The 20,948-nt window shown below is 46.6% G+C and overlaps 1 protein-coding gene across 6 annotated transcripts in view; it reads left to right on the top strand.

Moving 5' to 3' along the window:
* cc2d2a (coiled-coil and C2 domain containing 2A) overlaps nt 1-20,948 on the top strand; it is a 233,414-nt gene that overhangs the window by 37,792 nt on the left and 174,674 nt on the right. For all 6 annotated transcript variants that reach the window (XM_038791604.1, XM_038791608.1, XM_038791605.1 and 3 more), the window contains exons 8-9: nt 286-387; nt 9,739-9,843. In XM_038791604.1, coding sequence (XP_038647532.1) covers nt 286-387; nt 9,739-9,843 — 207 coding nt within the window. The remainder of the gene's footprint in view (nt 1-285; nt 388-9,738; nt 9,844-20,948) is intronic.

Genomic DNA, 20,948 nt, shown 5'->3' with positions numbered 1-20,948 from the left:
TTCCTCCCACACTCCAAAGATGTGCATTGTGGATTGGCCATGCTAAATTGCCCCTTAATGTCCAAAATGTGTGGTGGGGTTGCTGGGCTCCGGGGCTGGGATGGAGGCGTGGGCTTAAGTGGGGTGGTCTTTCTGGGGGTCGGTGCAGACTCGATGGGCCAAATGGCCTCCTGCACTGTAAATTCTATGTTCTATCATAAGATTGAATAAAAATAATTGTGTGTGCGTGTGTGTATTTCTAATTATTTTCTAATTAATATTTATATCTTTAAACATATTGTTTAGTCTAAAGCACAGAGCGCCATCAGGCAAGAGGAAGCTAGTGCACCAGCTCGACGTCTAACACGTTTCAAAGACCAAGAGTCAATCACTCGATTTGACACTGAGGTGAGAAAAGGCATTTAAAAGTTAATTATTGATATTAATGTAAGTTCCATTTTCATTTATTGTAGAGCCTCATCATTCTCAGATTTCTGTTGACTTCCTATTTGTCATTCCGTTATGTTCGAGGAGGCCCACCTACTCTTGGGCCAATTGAGGCACTTAAGCGGCCAATTAATGGTCACTTGAGGGCCTCTTCTTATCCGGCCACAGCCCAGTTTGAAGATCGGCAGTTCTCACTCCTTGCGCAACTGACAAGAACAGAGCGTATTCTCCCTTTCGGGCATTATTGATCCTATTGGATTCTCCCAAAGTCATGTCATACCCTAGATTTCCTTACCCCACTCAGCACCCCCCCCCCCCCCCCCCCCCCCCCCCCCCAAAAACACCTCCCATCCTCTCAAGAGAGCTACCAGCCAGTTGATTGGCCTGGCAGTTATTGGACTGGGAACTTCCTTCCCACGTGAGGGCGGGAGTCTTGTCTGAAGTCAATTAACTCTTCTCCAAACATTAAATCGCTGTGGGCAATCCACTGGAGAAGGGGTGGTCTCACCCCTGACCTATTCACCAGTGGAGGTTGGGACTAAAGTCCTGTCCCTAATATATCAGTCATATTTGTATCAAAAGTTCCAGTATTTAAATGAATTGAATTAAGCAATGAAAATAACAATGTGATAACTTGGTTCTGAAAGAGTATTCAAGTTGAGTCAACTTTGAATGAAGAGAGTTAAACTGTATGGAGAGCCACTTTGACACCTGGGGCTGGATTTTCACCATTGAGTCAGAAAACAGGAATTGGGTCTGTTCCTGTGCCAAAAACCTCGTCAAGTGGGAAACTGGCTGAAGTTTGCATTTTAGTGACGTTAAGCCTGTAATTAACATGGATACTGAATTAAAGCTCATGGTGGCAGGAATGGAAGTGAGTCAGATGAAGTTGGGGAACTCATTCAGGCACCAACGATCAGCCATCACTGAGGCTGCTGGTTGTCCTGAGGGAGAGTTAATAATTACTATAATAATCTTTATTAATGTCACAAGTAGGCTTGCATTAACTCTGCGATGAAGCTCCTGTGAAAATCCCCTAGCCGCCACACTCTGGCACCTGTTTGAGTACACCGAGGGAGAGAGTTCAGAATGTCCAATTCACCTAGCAATCATGTCTTTCGGGATTTGTGGGAGGAAACCGGAGCACCCAGGAGGAACCGGAGTTGATGTCAAAGCCGTCTTCTGCACCACAGGAAAGTGAGATGCCACATGGCAGCTGGAGCCTTGGCACTTCTGTGGGAGAGGAGGGAGATCATCTTTCTGAAGGATGACAGAAAGAGGCCAGCTCGTAATGTAACAGGGGCACATCTATTTTCAGCGTCATTTCTATTCACCTGTAATTCATCTTTCCCCCTTTTCACCTCATGCTCCTTCCTCGTTATGCTGTCCCTTCCAAGGTCACAATCCTGAACAATTGCAACTTACTGGAAGGCCAGGTTATGGAGAGCCAGCAGTCCATGAGAATGACTAAGACCCTTGAGAGAGTATATTAATGGGAGCACCTCCAGTTCAGTTCAGACATTAAGCTTAGTGCCCTCTGAGCCTGCTATACCCCATAAGTTGTGAATCTGATGTGCTGCCCAGCCTTGGTAAAGAGGGCATCTGTCACCTGGATGTATTACTGGTGTGTAGCTGTCTGTGAGATGCTGCTGAGGTCATCCTTGGAGGGCACAGGTATCTGTGACCATCTAATTAGACAGTCACCGTCTCATTTGCACTGGTTCTCAATTGGCCACAGGCATCTTCACCTCAGCCTGGAGATCCTTCTTCTTGCTTCTTGTCTTCTCCTCTGGCACCTGATGCCCTTTCTATTGAGGCTGCTGCACCTCATCTCCAATGGCCTTTATTTCTCAGGGTGTAGCACCAATTTCCTGCTGCATCCTTCCTACTGGTCTGCCTTTCTGACTGATCCATGTCCTTGCAATGCCAGGAGAGTGATGACCCAAACAAAGAACAATACAGCACAGGAACAGGCCCTTCGGCCCTCCAAGCCTGTACCGGTCATGATACCAACCTTTGCCAAAACACTCAGCACTTCCTTATATCCCAGTATACCCATCCTATCCATGTATTTGTCAAGATGCCTTTTGAACGCGATTAATGTATTTGCTTCCACAGCTCCCCTGGCAATGCATTCCAGGCACTCGCTACCCTCTGCATAAAAAGCCTGCCTCGCACATCTCCTCTAAATTTCTGCCCATGAACCTTGAATCTATGCCCCCTTGTGACTGACCTCTCCACCCTGGGAAAGAGTGCCTGCCCATCAACTCTGTGCCCCTCATAATCTTGTAGACCTCTGTCACGTCACCCCTCAACCTCCACCATTCAAAGGAAAAGAGTCCGCATCTATTCAGCCTCTCTGCATAGCTAACAACCTCCAGACCAGGCAACATACTGGTGAACCTCCTCTGCACCCTCTCCAAAGCCTGCACATCCTCTGGTAGCGTGGCAACCAGAATTGTGCGCAATATTCCAAGTGCGGCCGTACCAAGGTTCTATACAACTGTAGCATGACTTGCCAGTTTTTATACTCTATGCCCCATCCAATGAAGGCAAGCATTCCGTATGCTTTCTTGACTACCTTGTCCACTTGTGTTGTCACCTTCAAAGATCTGTGGACCTGCACGCCAAGATCTCTCTGATTTTCTGTATTCCTAAGAGTTTTGCCATTTACTGTATATTTCCCCTCTCTGTTAGACCTACCAAAATGCATTACTTCACATTTTGCCAAATTAAACTCCATTTGCCATTTCTCTGCCCAAGTCTGCAACTTATCTATGTCCTGCTGTATCTTCTGACAATTCTCAACACTATCTGCCACTCCACCAACCTTGGTGTCATCCGCGAACTTACTAATCAGAACGACTTCATTTTCCTCCAAATCGTTTATGTACACTACAGAGTCCCCAGCACAGATCCTGTGGAATACAACTAGTCACAATCTTCCATTCAGAAAAACACCCTTCCACTGCTACCCTTTGTCTTCTGTGACCGAGCCAGTTCTGTATCCATCTTACCACCTCACCTCTGAACCCGTGTGACTTCACCTTTTGTACCAGTCTGCCATAAGGCACCTTGTCCAAGGCTTTACTGAAGTTCATGTAAGCAACATCCACTATCCTCTCCTCACCAATCATCTTTGTCACCTCCTCAAAAAACTCAATCAAGTTGGTGAAGCACGACCTCCCCTTTACAAAATCATGTTGTCTATGTACTGGCAAAGTTTTTAATTCTGACCCTTATCTGACTTACAATGGGCTGGTGCAACTTTTACTTCAAAGGGCGAAGCCCTTTTACCTCTGATACTTATCTTTAATAACTTTTCTGGCCTCCCTGACTCACCCCTGGCATGGCCTGTGCGTGCCTGCAGCTGATCTGAGTCAGGCAGCTCCAATGCATCGGCTGTCCGCAGGAGATTCACTGAGATGGGCAGTGAGTAAGCCCTCAACTGGCTTAATTGGCCTGTTTAGGAATGTGGGCAAGTTTCCAGGCTTACACTCCCTCTTGCTTGGGGATGAAAACAGAACATCCAGACACAACAGCACTGCCATTTTTCCTGGCCTCCTGCCTGCGTCCTGGCCTGATTTGTCCCCAATAATGTGCCACAATAATCTGGCTCCTGTTGAAAAGTGAAATGAAAATCGCTTATTGTCACGAGTAGGCTTCAATGAAGTTCCTGTGAAAAGCCCCTAGTCGCCACATTCCGGCGCCTGTTCGGGGAGGCTGGTACGGGAATCGAACCGTGCTGCTGGCTTGCCTGGGTCTGCTTTAAATGCCAGTGATTTAGCCCAGTGTGCTAACCCAGCCCCTACTTGACATCTACTTGATGTCCACTTCTTCTAGCAGCATCTGGGGAAGACTTATTGCAGTGTGTATAACTTAGCAATCAACCAGGCTGCAAGCTGTATTGCAAGTGATGAATCTCACTTGGCAGTACAGCAGGGCACTTATATATTTGATTTCCTTTGGAATCGTACAATGGAAAGTGTAAAACAACAGCTGCAGTGCCGTACAAAATGATGTTCTGACTGCCAGGCCACAGTTGTTTGCAGAAGATATGGAAGATATTTCATTAGGGTGATTGTCACCTGAGTATGGAACAAAGAAAATAAACAGCACTATAAATTGAACTTTCTGCCTTCTTCTGTAATTGTTAAAGTGCAATAAGCATTTATTTCAAAATACAAAACTTTTTAAGCCGATTACGAATTTACTCATTTATTTAATGCCTCATCAATTTCTTATTGGTGTAAAGCATAAAAAAGCTTATTTTGTGCTCTGTAAAAATGAATGTTTGTATAATGCACAATCGATGCTTTGTTCAGTAGTAGTGTCTACATGAGCCAATCTTCTCCAAATGCCTTGAGACCAGCAGTTTACCGATGTTCTGCCCAATATTTTGTCATCTGATTACATGACCCAGATGTCATAACAATAAAAATCGTTGTTACATGAATTGGACACTGTAATCTCACAGGCTGTGCACGGTGCTCATGCATTCTGTAGTCTGAAGACTCCCTTTAGTGAGGTAAGGTTAGGAAACGCCTGTGGATTAATTTTTGTAAGCAAAGGGTGTAAAGATTTTATTGCGTTAATAAATATTTCATCACTCTCCTCGCTGCATCGAAAATAGCAAAAGACTCGAAACTTTCCCTTTTCACATGCTAAATATATCTTCTCTTCCCACTAGTTCCTCCAAATCTGATCAGCACTATATTAACGAGAGCCTGTTTACTCACCATGATCGGGATTCTCCCGTACCCGGCGGGGCGGAGGATCCCGGCGGGACGGAGTGGCATGAACCACTCCGGCGTCGGGCTGCCCCAAAGGAGCAGAATCCTCCGCACTTTCAGGGGAGAGGCCCTCCCCGGAGTGGTTGGCGCTCCGCCGACTGGCGGGATAGGGGCCTGACGCCACGCCAACCGGTGCCGAAGGGCCTCCGCCGGCTGGTGCGAGTCAGCGCACGCGCGGGAGGGTTTGTCTCAACATCGGCCATCGCGGAGGACAACAGCGGCCGATGCAGAGAAATAGAGTGCCCCCACGGCACAGGCCTGCCCGTGGATCGGTGGGCCCCGACCGTGGGCCAGGCCACCGTGGGGGCACCTCTCGGGGCCAGGCCCGCCTGTGCCGCCAGGTCCCGCCGGTAAGGGACCTACTCCAATTTATGCCGATGGGACCGGCTACAGACGGGCGGAACTTCGGCCCATCGCGGACCAGAGAAGTCGGGCGCCCCCAGCGTCCATTGTGTGGCGCCGGACCCTGTCATTCACCGAGGCGGGCGGCGTGACTCATGCCGGGCCGGTGTTTTTGGGGGGGGGGGGGGGGGGGGGGGGCGGGAGAATTGGGATGACGGCGGGGGCGGGATTCACGCTGACCCCCGGCGATTCTCCCACCTGGCGGGGGGTCGGAGAATCCCGCCCATATATCTTTCTTACCAGATCTTCTAGACTGCCATAGACCATGGCCTAAATTTTGTCATAAAAACAATGGTGAGGCTATCGACACTCATTTTTATTAAGGAATAAATCAGACAACAATTGCTGACTTCTGCGCATGCATTAGATCATAGAATTTACAGTGCAGAAGGAGGCCATTCGGCCATCGGGTCTGCACCGGCTCTTGGAAAGAGCACCCTACCCAAGGTCCACACCTTCACCCTATCCCCATAACCCAGTAACCCCACCCAACTCTAAGGGCAATTTTGGACGCTAAGGGTAATTTATCATGACCAATTCACCCAACCTGAACATCTTTGGACTGTGGGAGGAAACCGGAGCACCCGGAGGAAACCCACGCACATACGGGGAGAATGTGCAGACTCTGCACAGTGACCCAAGCCAGGAATCGAACCTGGGACCCTGGAGCTGTGAAGCAATTGTGCTAACCACAATGCTACCGTGCTGCCACTGTATAAGATAATCAGGGGGTTGCCCTGTCTAAATTGCCCTAATACTTCCATCAGCTTCGCCACATCAGTATCTGGCTGAGACATTCTATGTCATTCATGTAAACCCACTAAACACAGAAGAAAATGTAGAGCTTGCCCATTTAAGTGCAGTTGAATTTTTAAAGATGTAATAAGACTGATTACTCCCAAACAACCTCTCTAGCGCTGAAAGTGTGCCTTTACAAGTAATTGCTTTAGTTGATAACCATTGCAGGAGATTTTTGAGAACATTTTCTTTCTGTCTCTTTATCACCCTCTCTTTTTTTTTTAAATAATTTTTATTGAAAGAGTTTTTCCATACAAACATTTACCCCTACTAATTTTTAAATTATTTACAACACAATCCCTCTAGGCAAATGTCCCTCCCTCGCCCGCCCTCTCGCGCGCACCAGTCCTCCCCCCCCCCCCCCCCCCAGGCAACCTTAACAAACAAGGCAGCCTACAGTTTCAGACATGAGCAGCGAGCAGACTTGCCCGCGTTACAGTCGTGCATGTCCCCCCACGACCCTTGCTGCCCCCCCCTCCCCCCTCCCTCCCCCCCCCTCCCTCCCTCCCCCCCCTCCCCCCCCCCCCCCCCCCCCCCCCCCCCGGGTTGCTGCTGCCACGACCCCGAACGTCTATCTCTGATCTAAAAAGTCAAGGAAAGGTTGCCACCGCCTGGAGAATCCCTGTACCGACCCTCTCAGGGCAAATTTGATCCTTTCTAGCTGAATATAGCTAGCCATATCGTTAATCCAAGTTTCAACGCTTGGAGGCCTCGCGTCCTTCCATTGAATTAATATCCTTCGTCGAGCCACTAGGGATGCAAAGGCCAGTATTCCGGCCTCCCTAGCCTCCTGTACCCCCGGTTCTACCCCGACCCCAAAGGTCGTAAGCCCCCATCCTGGTTTGACCCTGGACCCCACCACCTTCGACACCGTCCTTGCCACCCCCTTCCAGAACCCTTCCAGCACCGGACATGCCCAGAACATATGCACATGGTTCGCTGGGCTTCCCAGACATCTGACACACCTGTCCTCACCCCCAAAGAACCGGCTCATCCTTGTCCCCGTCATGTGAGCTCTATGCAGCACCTTAAATTGAATGAGGCTCAGCCTCGCACACGAGGAGGAAGAATTGACCTTCTCCAGTGCATCCGCCCACGTCCCGTCTTCTATCTGCTCTCCCAGCTCCCCTTCCCACTTGGCTTTCAGCTCCTCCCCTGATGCTTCTTCCGCCTCCTGCATTATCTTGTAGATGTCTGATATCTTCCCCCCTCCGACCCAGACCCCCGAGAGCACCCTATCACTCGCCCCCTTACTGGGGAGCAGGGGGAACCCCTCCACCTGCCGTCTAGCAAATGCCTTCACTTGTAAATATCTGAACATGTTTCCCGGGGGGAGCTCAAACTTCTCCTCCAGCCCTCCCAGGCTCGCAAACCTCCCCTCTATAAACAGGTCCTTCAGCTGCCGTATGCCCACCCTGTACCAGCTCTGAAATCCCCCGTCGATGTTCCCCGGGATGAATCTATGGTTCCCTCTTATTGGCGCCGCCAACAGACCTCCCATTTCCCCCCTATGTCGCCTCCACTGCCCCCATATCTTGAGGGTGGCCGCCACCACCGGGCTCGTGGTGTACCTCGTGGGGGGGAGCGGCCATGGTGCCGTTACTAGGGCCCCCAGGCTTGTGTTGCCACAGGACGCCCTCTCCATTCGTTTCCAAGCTGCCCCCTCCCCTTCCATCATCCACTTGCGCACCATTGACACATTTGCCGCCCAGTAGTACCCCGAAAGATTGGGTAGTGCCAGATTATCACCCTCTCTTAATCCCATATTTCTATCCTCAATATTTTGCACTCTGTGCAAACTTTTACATTGAATTAAATATTCTGACTTGCCTTTCACGGTTTCAACTCATTTATCTCAGTGAAGAGTGATTCGGAGACGACATACACAATTGATTGCTCTGCTCACAAAGATCTCAAGATCACCCCCCAGATGAAACAGTTCTCTAATTAATAAGTTCCCACGCAAAAAACTAATATGATGTCCATGGCCAATTGGAAGCATTATGAAAGGGGAGTTTCTTCACCACTGACTGCAAAATCTAGGCCTACATGCTTTTATATAATTTGTTTATAAGCTCGAGAGGGGAAGTACTGCTTGACTTACCGTGGCTTTCCCTGCCCAGGAATTGGCCAGTTGAGCTGGCTACTCTCCTTCAAGGTCATGATGTGGAGATGCCGGCGTTGGACTGGGGTGGGCACAGTAAAAAGTGTTATAACACCAGGTTAAAGTCCCAATTATTTTTTTCCAATTAAGGGGCAATTTAGCGTGGCCAATCCACCTACCCTGCACATATTTGGGTTGCGCAGGTGAGACCTCCGCAAACACGGGGAGAATGTGCAAACTCCACACGGACAGTGACCCAGGGCCGGGATTGAACCCTGGCCTTGCGGGAAACAATTCATTGTTAATGACCTACTCATGTCTTCTGCTTTTTTGGTGTGTTGGACATGAAAATATTTTGGAGTATTTTACGGCAGCTATGACAATGCGCCACAAGGGCAGAAGAAAATTCTGCCACTGGGACCATGCCTACGTGAAGCAGCAGATTCTGCTTGTGAAGTGGTAGTGTCTGCACATTTTTAATCTAATTTCTCAGCTTTTCTAAGCCTTCAATAAAAGAGAGAGATTTAGCGAGCATGGGGGCTTTAAGCTTGTAGCCGTGACGTGACCAGCTGTTTGCTGTATTACCCCTCCGCCGTGTAACGTCCCAGCCTACAGCCACGAATGGCACAGACAAAATGCAGAAGACAATTAAAAAGTTGCTGATGATTAGGTCATTAACAGTGACTTGTTTGGTGCCGAGGCCTGGGTTCAATCCCGGCCCTGGGTCACTGTGTGGAGTTTGCACGTTCTCCCTGTGTCTGCGGGGTTTCACCCCTGCAACCCAAAGATAGGCAGGGTAGGTGGACTGCCCATGCTAAATTTTTTTTTTCAATTGCCCCTTAATTGGAAAAAAATTAGATGTAAAAATAAACAATAGCTTGTTAATTGGGCAGCCCATTGCTGCAGCTGTTTGCTTTCGGTAATTTCAGAGATTTACATGATGGCTTTGAGATTATGATCCAACGTCATCACACCCTATTTTACATTTGTGCTAGTTGGTGGAGCTTTGGGATGACTCACCTGATATGTGCTGTAAAATCCAGCCGAGGTGTCTCATAGATTAGCTTCTTGAGAGCTGAATGTGACTTGATATAATTGTAACATAAATTATTTCGGAATCCTGCGCTGACCAAAATCCCAATCTAAAAGTCAGGAATCAAAGCTGTGTTCTTTTCTTCAAATGTAGTCAATTTATTGTTGTTGTGACCTGTTCAGGTAGATGACGATGAAATGAGGAGACCAAGAGGTGATGAATCGCCCTTTCCTTCTTCAAGAGTGAGGTTTCGTGAAATAGCAAATAAAGCAAAGCAGAAGGCACAGGCAAGTTTTTGCAGATCTAATGATCTCACATTTTAAATCATATCCATATGCATGTTTGGAAGTTAAATTAATTGTAAAATAGAAATTGATGTATTCAGTATAATTTGAGATGGTAAGCCAGCGGAGATTGGTCCAATAAATGAAAGCAAAATGCTGAGGGTGTTAAAAATTTAAAACTAAACCGAAAATGCTGGAAAGCACAGCAGGTTTGGCAGCATCTGTGGAACGAGAAACAGAGTTAACGGTTCAAGTCCTTATGACTCTTGTTCAGAGCAGAAGAGAGGGAGAAATGTTGTGGGTTTTATGCTGTTGACAAGGGAAGAGTGGAGCAGGTGGAGCGAAATAGAACATCACAATTAGGTTGGAGGTCAGGAGCGATAAGATGCCGCGGACACAATACAAAGGGAGTGAGAAAAGATTGTGCTAAAGACTAAAAAAGCATGTGCTAATAGTGGCATGAAGGTAGAATGTGTTAATAGCAGAACAAGGGTCAGTGTTTTCTGAAAGCAAAACATGGAGAAAATAGACTGGTTGAAAAAAATCAAAATGGAGGACAGATCGTGGTCTGAATGTGTTGAACTCAATATTAAGTGCAGAAAGATTTATATTGTGTGAGCCATTTATCTATCCGTATGCTAATACGTTGGTCCTGAAATTCTTTTGGCATTCTTTTGTCATTCTTTGGGCATTCTTTTGTTAGCACCAGTGGGGCAAAGTCTAACCAGTGTGCCCAAGCCCAAAACATGGTCTACAAACTAAATTATGATGTTGAGTGTTCCCTGCATAGCTGGAGTTGGTGCGTTTCTCCTGCAAGGTGCTCTACCAGCCAGTCAGAATGGAGCATTAGTGTCAGACACTGAAATAATAGAGAGTAGGCATTTGAAGGACCAAACCAAATCTTTCCTTTTAACATCTCCTCCCAATGGAACAAAAAATGCCTCCATGAGAGTATTTTAGTATTCAAAATTCTGAAACTAAAATAGCTAGAAGTTGCCTGTTTCTAGTGGTCACTTCTGGTAAGAGAGACCTTAAATGCAAGATTAAAAATAGTCGTTGAAAACAGAGAGTAACCAAAACATATTTTCACAGAGAATGATCAGGGTGTGTAATTTGCTTCCAGGCTCAATAGTTGAAACAGAAACAGCCAAATTTCAAAATTAGACTAGATAGATGGTGGAAGGGATATGGGGCAGATAAATAAATTAGGATGAAGCGTGAATACCTATATGAACTGTTTGGGTGACCGTGATTTATTTCTCAAGTAAAATTTGTGTCTAAATTTTTTGGATGATGGGGGCTCAATCGGATCCGATAGGCCCGCTTCCATTTTATCCTCTAATGACCATTGATTGGCAAGAGGCAGGACTTCCATCCTCACCGGGAAGAATGTCCTGCCTTGGAGAGTTGCCGGCCAATCAGATTGGCTGACTGCTCTCCATCCCATTTAGACACTGCAGTGGCGAGCCTGGGAATAAGTATTGGGACATGGAGGCAAGGTAAACGGTAGGGGTACCGGGGAGGGTGGGCGACTCCTGGGCAGGCTGGGAGGTGGGTGATTGGATTAGCGGGGGAAAAGCCGAGGAAGGTGTGGAGGGCGATCCGGAGGTGTCCGATCCTTGTGGGGGAGGGCACCCCAGGCAGAAGGGAGCTCCTGCCCCTTTCCTCACCCCCCTCCCTCATCTTTCCGCTGATATATTCCTCGACGTTTCCCCCGCTAATCCAATCACCCACCTTCCAGTCTGCCCAGGAGTCTGTTAGGACCACAATATTATTCAATTCTCAGTTGATGTAGAAATCTTTGTCTCATATCAATATAGTATCTTTAAAACAGAAATGTCTGAAAGATCACCTGGGTGCTCTTTGTAATAGTAATTGTACATAAGAACAAAAGATGAGTGACATACGGGGCCAGATTTTCAACTGTGGTTTCTGGTGTACAAATAGCCTCGTATTTTTTTCAGAGGCAATGTGATTTTCCACCATATTCCTGACTCCACATAATTCTATCAGGCCTTTTGTTGCGTTGGAAATTACTTATGTGCAAAACGCACATCCGCCCCCACTGAAGTTGGGTTTCCCAATTTAAATGGGGCTCGAAAATCACATTGCCACCTACACATTCTTTTATGTGGGGACTTGGAAACCCATTAACAGCACGGCAGGTTTGGAAATTTGTGACAAACATGGAAAGCCTGCTGAGAGGCCTGGAACATTCTGAAAGATAAGAGTACAATGTTTTCACACCTTCACATGTGATTATTAGGTGCTTAATTGCAATGTAGTTACGTTTGTAATGCAGTGATTCATCTCCGGGAGCAATGCTTTAAAGGTAAATTGACATTTGCGTTGACCGCCTTTGTGTATTGTTCACATGAATTACAGTGCTTTTCCAATGGAAAAAGAACCATAATGCAGTGGAAAAAATGTATCAAAATGACCGGTCAGCCTGTGTAGTCACCTTTTCTACTGTGATTTAAATTGCTCTGGCTGATTTACAAAAACTGATTTTGATACTTGTAAAAATCTGCATTTGGAAAAGAACTAAACATTTGGGGCGGAATTCTCTGATAATGGGGCTATGTCCCCATGCCCACGAGAAAACGGGAGCAAATCACTTTCCTGGAGAAAGTCCAGAGTGATTCTCCATTTTGAAGGGGGCTGGCAGGGCCCTGGAGTAGTCCACGCACCTCCGGCTGCCGATACGGCGCCCTGCATTTCCAGCCACGGGTCCGCGAATGCTTGCGGCGGCGGCCCCACGCAACTTTGCGGACCCACACAGCGAGCCGGCCCCAAAAATATAGGCCGCCCCCCAGATCATGCACGCCCGCTGATCGGTGGCCCCCGATCGTGAGCTTGGCCATCCTGGAGGCCCCCCCCCCCCCGTGACTGAGCCCCCCGCCCCCTACCAGGGTGGCCGCGGACTGTGTCTGCAGCCGTTACTCCGAGTGCCCACCTGGTGGAACCATGAGTGAACCACGCCGATGGGAACTCGGCCGGTTGCCGGTGGAGGATCGCAGTGGGGGCTTCTTTCAGTGGCACCTGACCAGCACCGCGTCGATCCCCCCGTGCGCGATTTGCAGCGATTGTCTCCGGACCCGATCACGGGTCTGACGCCCCATTCTCAGCCCCCGTGCCGAGCACGATTGTGGCTCAGAGAATCCCGGCTCTGTTTCATTACATTGATTGACAGACACTCTACTTTGATATTGAAATACAAATCTTCTGTGTTTGCCGCCCCAGAGGATAATCTATTATCAAAGCTTGGCTGAGTTTCAGCTACCAATAGTCTCAGCAAAGTTGATGTTGCATTCATCTAAAAATGAGTGACAGTTTCAAGAAATTGTAATAACAGATTTTCCTTTTGATGTAGATTCTGGTTGGCCCTAGTGAATAGAACTTCAAATTTTGAAAGGTTTTTGTTCAAAAGACAGAATGTATTTTAATTGCTATCAATGATATGGAGTCTTTTGTAAGATGAGAGGCTTATTTATTTAAATATAAGGGGCTGGATTCTCCACTGTCGGGATCCTCCGTTGCACCGGACCTGTGTATTCAAGACCTGTGTATTGAGTCAGCTTCCACGTGGGGTTATTCCCTGTGGCTCAGCCCAGTACAGAGAGGAACAAACATGACAACCTGGACAAAGATGGCTTATTTAATATAGCTTGTTACGTGTACAGTGAGAACAGACTGGATATCAGCCAAGACCTGTTCTGCCGAACGAAGACCCGAACACAGTAATTATACAACGTTCAAAAGTCAATAGCCCACCCCAGTTGGACGCAATCCAATTCCTGAAGCTGCTACTTCTAAACTTATCCAATAGAATTGCAAGCAGTATTTAAACTTCACCCAATAGAATTGCAAGCAGTATTTAAACTTCACCCAATAGAATTGCAAGCAGTATTTAAACTTCACCCAATACAATTGCAAGCAGCGCATGATTGATCCTCATCCTGACAGCTGCGTACAATCCCAGCAGCTTGCTGACTGTTTATGAGAAACAGAACAACAGAACCAACACCCTAAATTGTTTCACAAAGACGAGATGTCAGAAGTAATGTCCTTTTGGTCAAGTTAGTTATCCTAAATCCCATTTGATTACTTACTGCTATGTCCTAAAAATACATGTTTAATGGTTAATAATGATTACTCAGTCCTATAATTCATCTCAATCCTTAGCAAAATAACTTACGTAAAACTACTCTAGTGGCATGCTAATGGTTCAGTTTTAAGAGGTATCATCGCTGAACTTCTTCTCCCCCCCCCCCTCACCTGCCACCGGTATGAGTCCGCCGCACAGAGAATCTCGCCCAAGATATTTTTGATGTAGTTTTTAGAATTTAGAATTTAGAACAGTACAGCACAGAACAGGCCCTTCGACCCTCGATGTTGTGCCGAGCAATGATCACCCTACTCAAACTCACGTATCCACCCTGTACCCGTACCCCAACAACTCCCCCTGTTGGACTTGAGGAGTCGCATTCTCCCCTACCCGGCGTGACGGAGGGTCCCGGAGTAGGGGAGTGGCGCCAACCACTCGGGGGTCGCATGGAATTCTCCCCACCTTTGGGGGCCAGCCCCGCGCCGGAGCGGTTGCCACCAGAATACCGGCGCAAAAACCGGCGCCTCCGGCAGCGGGGTTGGCCGAAAAGATTTCGGCCACTGATGTCACTGTCGGCGCATGCGTGATGTGGAGTTCTCTTCTTCTTCCACCATGGCGGAAGCCGTGGCGGACACGGAAAAAAATAGTGCAGCCAGGGCACTGGCCCGGAGTCTGAGTGGGGGGCCCCGATCGCGGGCCATGCCACCGTGGGGGCACCCCCCCGGGGTTCGATCGCCCCCCTCCCCCCAGGACCCCGGGGGCCTGCTCGCGCCGCTGATCCCGCCGTTCCAGAGGTGGTTCAAACCTTGCCGGCGGGAGAGGCCTCCCAGCGGCGGGACTTCGGCCCATCCGGGCTGGAGAATCACCGCATGGGCCTCTCCGGTCGGAGTGGCGAGATTCCTGCCCCCACCACTTCCCGGGTGGCGGAGAATCTTTCTCACGGCGGGGGCAGGATAGTAGGCGGCCCCAGGCGATTCTCCGACCCTGCTGGGGGTCGGAGAATTTCGCCCGAGGACTGTACATGTATGTGGAAGAGTACGGGAGAGAAGGGGTGAGTTTATGGGGCTTTTAAACACTGTTGTGAATTGGGATATTGTGTTGGAGATCTGATACCGCCCTTCTAACTGGCCTACTTCTGCACACACTGTCATGCAGTCCAGCGCGGCTACAAACTGCACCGTGAATGTGACCAACGTGAAAAGACAGAAATGGCCTGTGAAGTCACACGAGGAAGGGACAAACCAGAAAATTGCAGGCCAGTCAGCCTAACCTCAGTGGTGGGGAAACCGTTGGAAGCAGCTCTGAAAGACAGCATTAATCTGCATTTGGAGAGGCAGGGATTAATCAAGAACAGTCAGCATGGTTAAGGGGAGGTCATGTCTGACCAACTAGATTGAATTTTTTGAAGGGGTGGCCAGGTGTGTAGATTAGGGCAATGCACTTGACATAGTTTACTTGGACTTCAGCAAAGCTTTTGATAAGGCATCACATGGGAGACTGAGAGCGAAGGTAAGCGGCCATGGGATCCAAGGAAATTTGGCAAATTGGATCCAGAATTGGCTGTGTGGCAGGAAGCAGAGGGTGATGGCTGAGGGCTGTTTTTCTGACTGGAATCCTGTGTCCAGTGGGGTTCCACAGGTATCAGTGGGGTTCCACTGCCCTTGCAGTTCATGGTTTTTATAAATGTCTTAGATAAGAATGTAGGAGGATTGATCAGTAAATTTGCAGATGATATGAAAATTGGTGGAGTGGTAAATAGTGGGGGGATAGCCATCGATTACAGGAGGATATACAAGGCTGATCAGATGGGCTGGCAAGTGGCAAATGGAATTCAGTCTGGCTAAGTGTGAGGTGATGCATTTTGGAAGGACAACAAGCAAGCAAGGGAATGCATGATAAACGACAAGACCCTAGGAAGCACCGAGGATCAGTGCGACCTTGGTGTGCATGCACACAGGTCCCTTCAGGTAGCAGAGCTGTTGGATACAGCGGACAAAAAGAAATATGGTATATTTACCTTTATTAGCTGAGGCATAGAATTTAAGAGTAGGGAGGTTATGCTTGAACTGTATAAAACGTTGGTTAGGCCACAGCTAGAGTATTGTGTGTGGTTCTGGAATCCACATTATAGGAGAGATGTGATAGCACTAGAAATGGTGCAGAGGAGATTTACCAAGATGTTGCCTGGGCTGGAGAATTTTAGTTCTGAAAGAGGTTGGATAGACTTGGATTGTTTTCCTTGGAGCAGAGGAGACTGAGGGGGGACATATTTGAGAAGTATAAAATTATGAGGGGCATAGATAGAGTAGACATGAAGAAATGTTTCCCCCTGGTGGAGGGATCAGTGAGCAAGGGGCATAGATTTAAGGTAAGAGGAAGGAAGTTTAGAGGGGATGGGAGGAAAATCTTTTTTATCCAGAGGGTGGTGAGAGCTTGGAAGTCGCTGCCTGAAAGGGTGGTGGCGGAAAAGACCCGTTTAATATTTAAGAAGTATTTAGATGTGCATTTGTGATCCCAAGGCTTACAAAGCTATGGGCCAAGTGCTGGAAAATGAGATTTGAATAGTTAGGTGGTTATTTTTGACTGGCACAGACGCGATTGGCAGAAGAGCCTTTTCTGTGCTGTATGACTCTATGACTCCAGGGGTTGGGTGCAGTTTGCCAGTCTTGCGCAGGTCAAGCTTTCGTCAGCCCAGAGAAAGATTCAACCCGTATACTCCATTGATAGTGCTAAGATAGCTTAATATGATATTAAGATACCTGGGAGTCTTAGTAGACTTAATAGAGTCAGAGTTTTGGTACCATCTTCAACATGTTCAACCAATGCAGAATGGTATTCAACAAAATCACTGGAATGTTGAACTGCGAAGTCAGAGGCAGTAATAGTCAAAATGTACGGTGGTCCTATCAGAATATATCTCAGGTATAGTGTCCACATTTCAGTACTGGAGACACTGCAATAAAGAATTCTGAAGCTCGTCCAGTGTTATGCCCTTACAGTTTGTGGTTTATATAAATGTCTTAGATAAGAATGTCTGGAGCGCGATCGAATGGCCTTGTCGTGCCAGACGCGGTGAGGCAACTACGCCGTTAAATGTTGGGATGCTCGGAAAGCCTTGCAAGATCTAACGAGGTGTCTCAGTACATGGTGATATGGATCTCATCCTCGCTGGGCGAGATCCAGATTTACATATTTAAGTGAGCAATTAGGCTCGTATGTCGGTGCCCGATGCTCTCAAGGCCAGAGAATGAATGGCTGCACCTGGAAGATCTCGCCATGGCGCTGTTTAGCACTAGTCCACGTAAATATGGGGGGCACTTCCAGGCCACCGGGGGCCCTGCAGATGATCAGGTTCTTGGAAGGCAGGCATGGTCACTTTTGGGGTACCAGGCTGTCAGTGCCAAAATACCCTGGTGCCAGGTGGCTTATACCAGGGATTGGGCCAGGAGTGCCCTGTTCTTTGAGGTGGGGCGAGGGGGTCTCAAGCCCCCCCCACACCAGATAGTTGCTGTGTTTCAGGGGTCCAGAGGCCACAGTGGGGATTCGGAGAGGGGTCAAAAGATCAGGGCAGCATTTAAAAATGGCGCACAATCTCTCCCTGGGTGGGCATTCTTTGCCGAGGCACTTGCGTATCCACAGAAGATATAGGAGCAGAATTAGACTATTCAGCCAATCAAGTCTGCTGTACTATTCGATCATGGCTGATATGTTCCTCATCCCCATTCTCCTGCCTTTTCTCCATAATCCCTGATCTCCTTATTAATCAAGAAATCCCCTTATTAATCAAGAACACCACATTTGTTCTTCAGGTGATGTTACCTACAGGGCTACAGAGGAAGAGCTGGAAGGTAGAATTAGACAGAATAGTTTTCTTGTAACACAAGAACTAGGAGCAGGAGTAGGCAAATCAGCCTTTCGAGCCTACTCCACTGTCCAATACGATTATCAATACAAACCCATTTGATAGAGGGGTCTGTCTTAGCGCTGCAGGCCTAAACGTGACTTTTTCTTTTGCCTGAGCTAAGAAGAAATTCTTGACATTTGAACCCAGAAAATGGGCAGATGAAGGTTGATTTTATGGAAGACAGGTGTGGAAAAGTAAATCTGAAGTGGTACTTTAAATTTAAAATAGGACAAAGAGGAAACACAAGTTAAAGCAAGTTGATGGTAAATTTGGGATTGATATCGGAAAACTCTTCAGGAAAAGTGTGATCTATGTGTGTTTAGGAAGGCAAATGGAATGTTATCACTTATTGCAAGGAAACTCAAGTGTAAAAGTAGGAAAGTGTTGCTAAAGCTGTACAGGGCCATAGACTGTATCTGGAGTACAGTATACAGTTTTAGTCTCCTTATTAAAGAAAGGATATAATTGCAGGAAATGTTCTTGAGACTGATTCTTGGGATGAGAGAGTTATGAGGAAAGATTGCATAGGTTAGGTTTGTACCCATTGGAATTTTTATGAACAAGAGGTGATCTTATTGAAGCATAGAAGATCCCGAGGGGACTTGACAGGTTGGATGCTGAGTGGACGTTTCCACTTGTGGGGAAATTTAGAAATGAGGATTCAGTATAAAAATTACGGGTTTCCCAAATAAGATTGAGATGAGATATTTTTTCCTCTCGGGATCGTTGGTCTATTTGCAACTGATTTGAGGGACCAAATGGCCAACTCCTGCTCCTAATTCTTGCATTCTTGTGTATGGAATAGTCTTTCAGGTGAGGTAGTGGAGTGGAAAAACTTGGAAACATGTAAGACCCACTCAGGTACAAGGGAAGATAAATAAACCAGAGAGGACCAAATGACCTTCCTTCCATACAGATCTTATAAAATGAAAATGGAAAATGCTGGTAATGCACAGCAGATCTGTGAGCATTTTGTACAAAGATATTTATTTCTAAAAGTTTGTCGGCCCTGAGAAAGGGTATCACCTAAAATTTGAGCCTATTTTCTGTGAAATATGTTGAATGGTTTCCTGTCTGGAACCAAAATGTTCTTTTTATTTTCTGGTTTTGTATTTGTTAATCTGTGTTTATGCTTCTCTGTTTTGTATTTGTTAATCTGTGTTTATGCTTCTCCTTGCACCAAATAGTTCTTTTGAATGGTATTGTATGCTTCTAAAAAAGGAAATGTGAACTTCTCTTTTTGTTGAAACAAACAGTATCTTTCATTATATCTTCAAACTTCATTTTCCCCATTGTTGAATTACTCCAATCTGCCTTTTTATGTAAACTTTTGCCATCTGCTTGTATCTCTGCATTTTCTTTCTTTAAGAAAGATTACCCTGTCTGCAGCACACCATAGTGTTGAAGGGAGATTGTTGTCTTTTTGTATATACTAGTAAGAGATTCCAGATGGCGAGACATTAATGGATGTGCTTAGTTGCCAAATACCGTTTTGACTTTAGTAATGAAACAGGATGTTTGCTTGTAACCAAGTTTACTAAGAATGATGTAATGTAATTAGAATTAGTTCTATTTATTAGCATTTAATTTTCTCCCAAGTATTTGCAAATTATTCAGGAAACATTGCTTAATAACTACCATTTCATCTTGTTGGTTAGACTGCAATGAATTGAGATAAATCTTCAAATTCAGCTCGGACAAGGCAGAGGATAGTACAAATAATTAAACCAGAGTAATATAATTGTACTTCCCTTTAAACATGTGTTTGCGGCATAACATATCCAAGAAATCACGTCAAAATATTATTCCATCTATTTGCAAATTGACAAATTATGATTTCTAGTTAATACTTCTTTTAGTGTAATGAATAATTCTCCCAAGTTCCATGAAGTGAGAAAGATTTTTGAATAACCAGGGGATGATTATTTTTCTTGAATTGTATAAAATCTATTCTCTTTGAAGGGATTTGGCATAATATCTGGCATTGCTTACTCTTCTATCATTTCTGCAATATTTTCACAGGTGCCTCTGCCACCCTACTAAGTAAATAATTCATCACTTGTACATGCCAGCTAAATGTTTTGTTTGGGTAAAAATCATTAGAGACAATCTCCTAGTAACTGAATGTGATTATTTTAATGTTTTCCGTATCGAAACAGACCTGGATAAACACAACATGGGCTGGGACCTTATGTCATCATTATCTGGAATCCATTTGCTGGAACCAGTATTGTACCCTGAAAATGATGGACCCACCTAACAGATCCTTGACAATAGGAAAAGTAGCTCTGCTTGAATGGTGCAATCCCTCAAGAAATAATTCATCCCTATGGAATACAGGAGTTAAACAGTGGGCCAGTATAGTATATATAGGTAACATGTGAAATCTCTGAACTGCACATAGCATGTTTTCATAGTTCTTTCATAGAATCATAGAATTTACAATGCAGAAGGAGGCCATTTGGCCCATCGAGTCTGCACCGACCCCCGGAAAGACCACCCCACTTATGCTCACGCCTCCACCCCAGCCCCGTAACCCAGCAACCCCACTTAACTTTTTAGGCATGAAGGGGCAATTTAGCATGGCCAATCCACCTAAATCTGCAAATCTTTGGACTGTGGGAGGAAACCGGAGAACCCAGAGGAAACCCACGCAGACACAGGGAGAACGTGCGGACTCCGCACAGACAGTGACCCAAGCCGGGAGTCGAACCTGGGACCCTGGAGCTGTGAAACGACTGTGCTAACCACTAAGCTACCATGCTGCCTTTCTAAAATAACTTGTGCATTTTAAAAAATTTAATTGACAGGATATGGGTGTCGCTGGCTATTGCCCATCCCTAGTTGCCCTTGGGAAGGTGATGGTGAGCTGTCTTCTTGAACCGCTGCAGCCTCTGAGGTGTAGTACTGTATATCTGAGCAATGTACTGTACACACCCCTGTCACCATCAACGGGGCCGAGGTGGGGTTCGTTAACATTTTCAAATTCCTAGGGGTGCACACCTCCAAAAATTTGTCCTGGTCCACCCAAGTTGACGCTACCACCAAGAAAGCACAACAGTGCCTATACTTCCTCAGGAAACTAAGGAAATTCAG

This window comes from Scyliorhinus canicula, chromosome 3 (genome assembly GCF_902713615.1).
Source record: "Scyliorhinus canicula chromosome 3, sScyCan1.1, whole genome shotgun sequence".
Classification (NCBI taxonomy): Eukaryota; Metazoa; Chordata; class Chondrichthyes; order Carcharhiniformes; family Scyliorhinidae; genus Scyliorhinus; species Scyliorhinus canicula.
The sequence above is the reverse complement of the archived record's forward strand: the minus strand, read 5'-3'. Positions and strand labels throughout refer to the sequence as shown.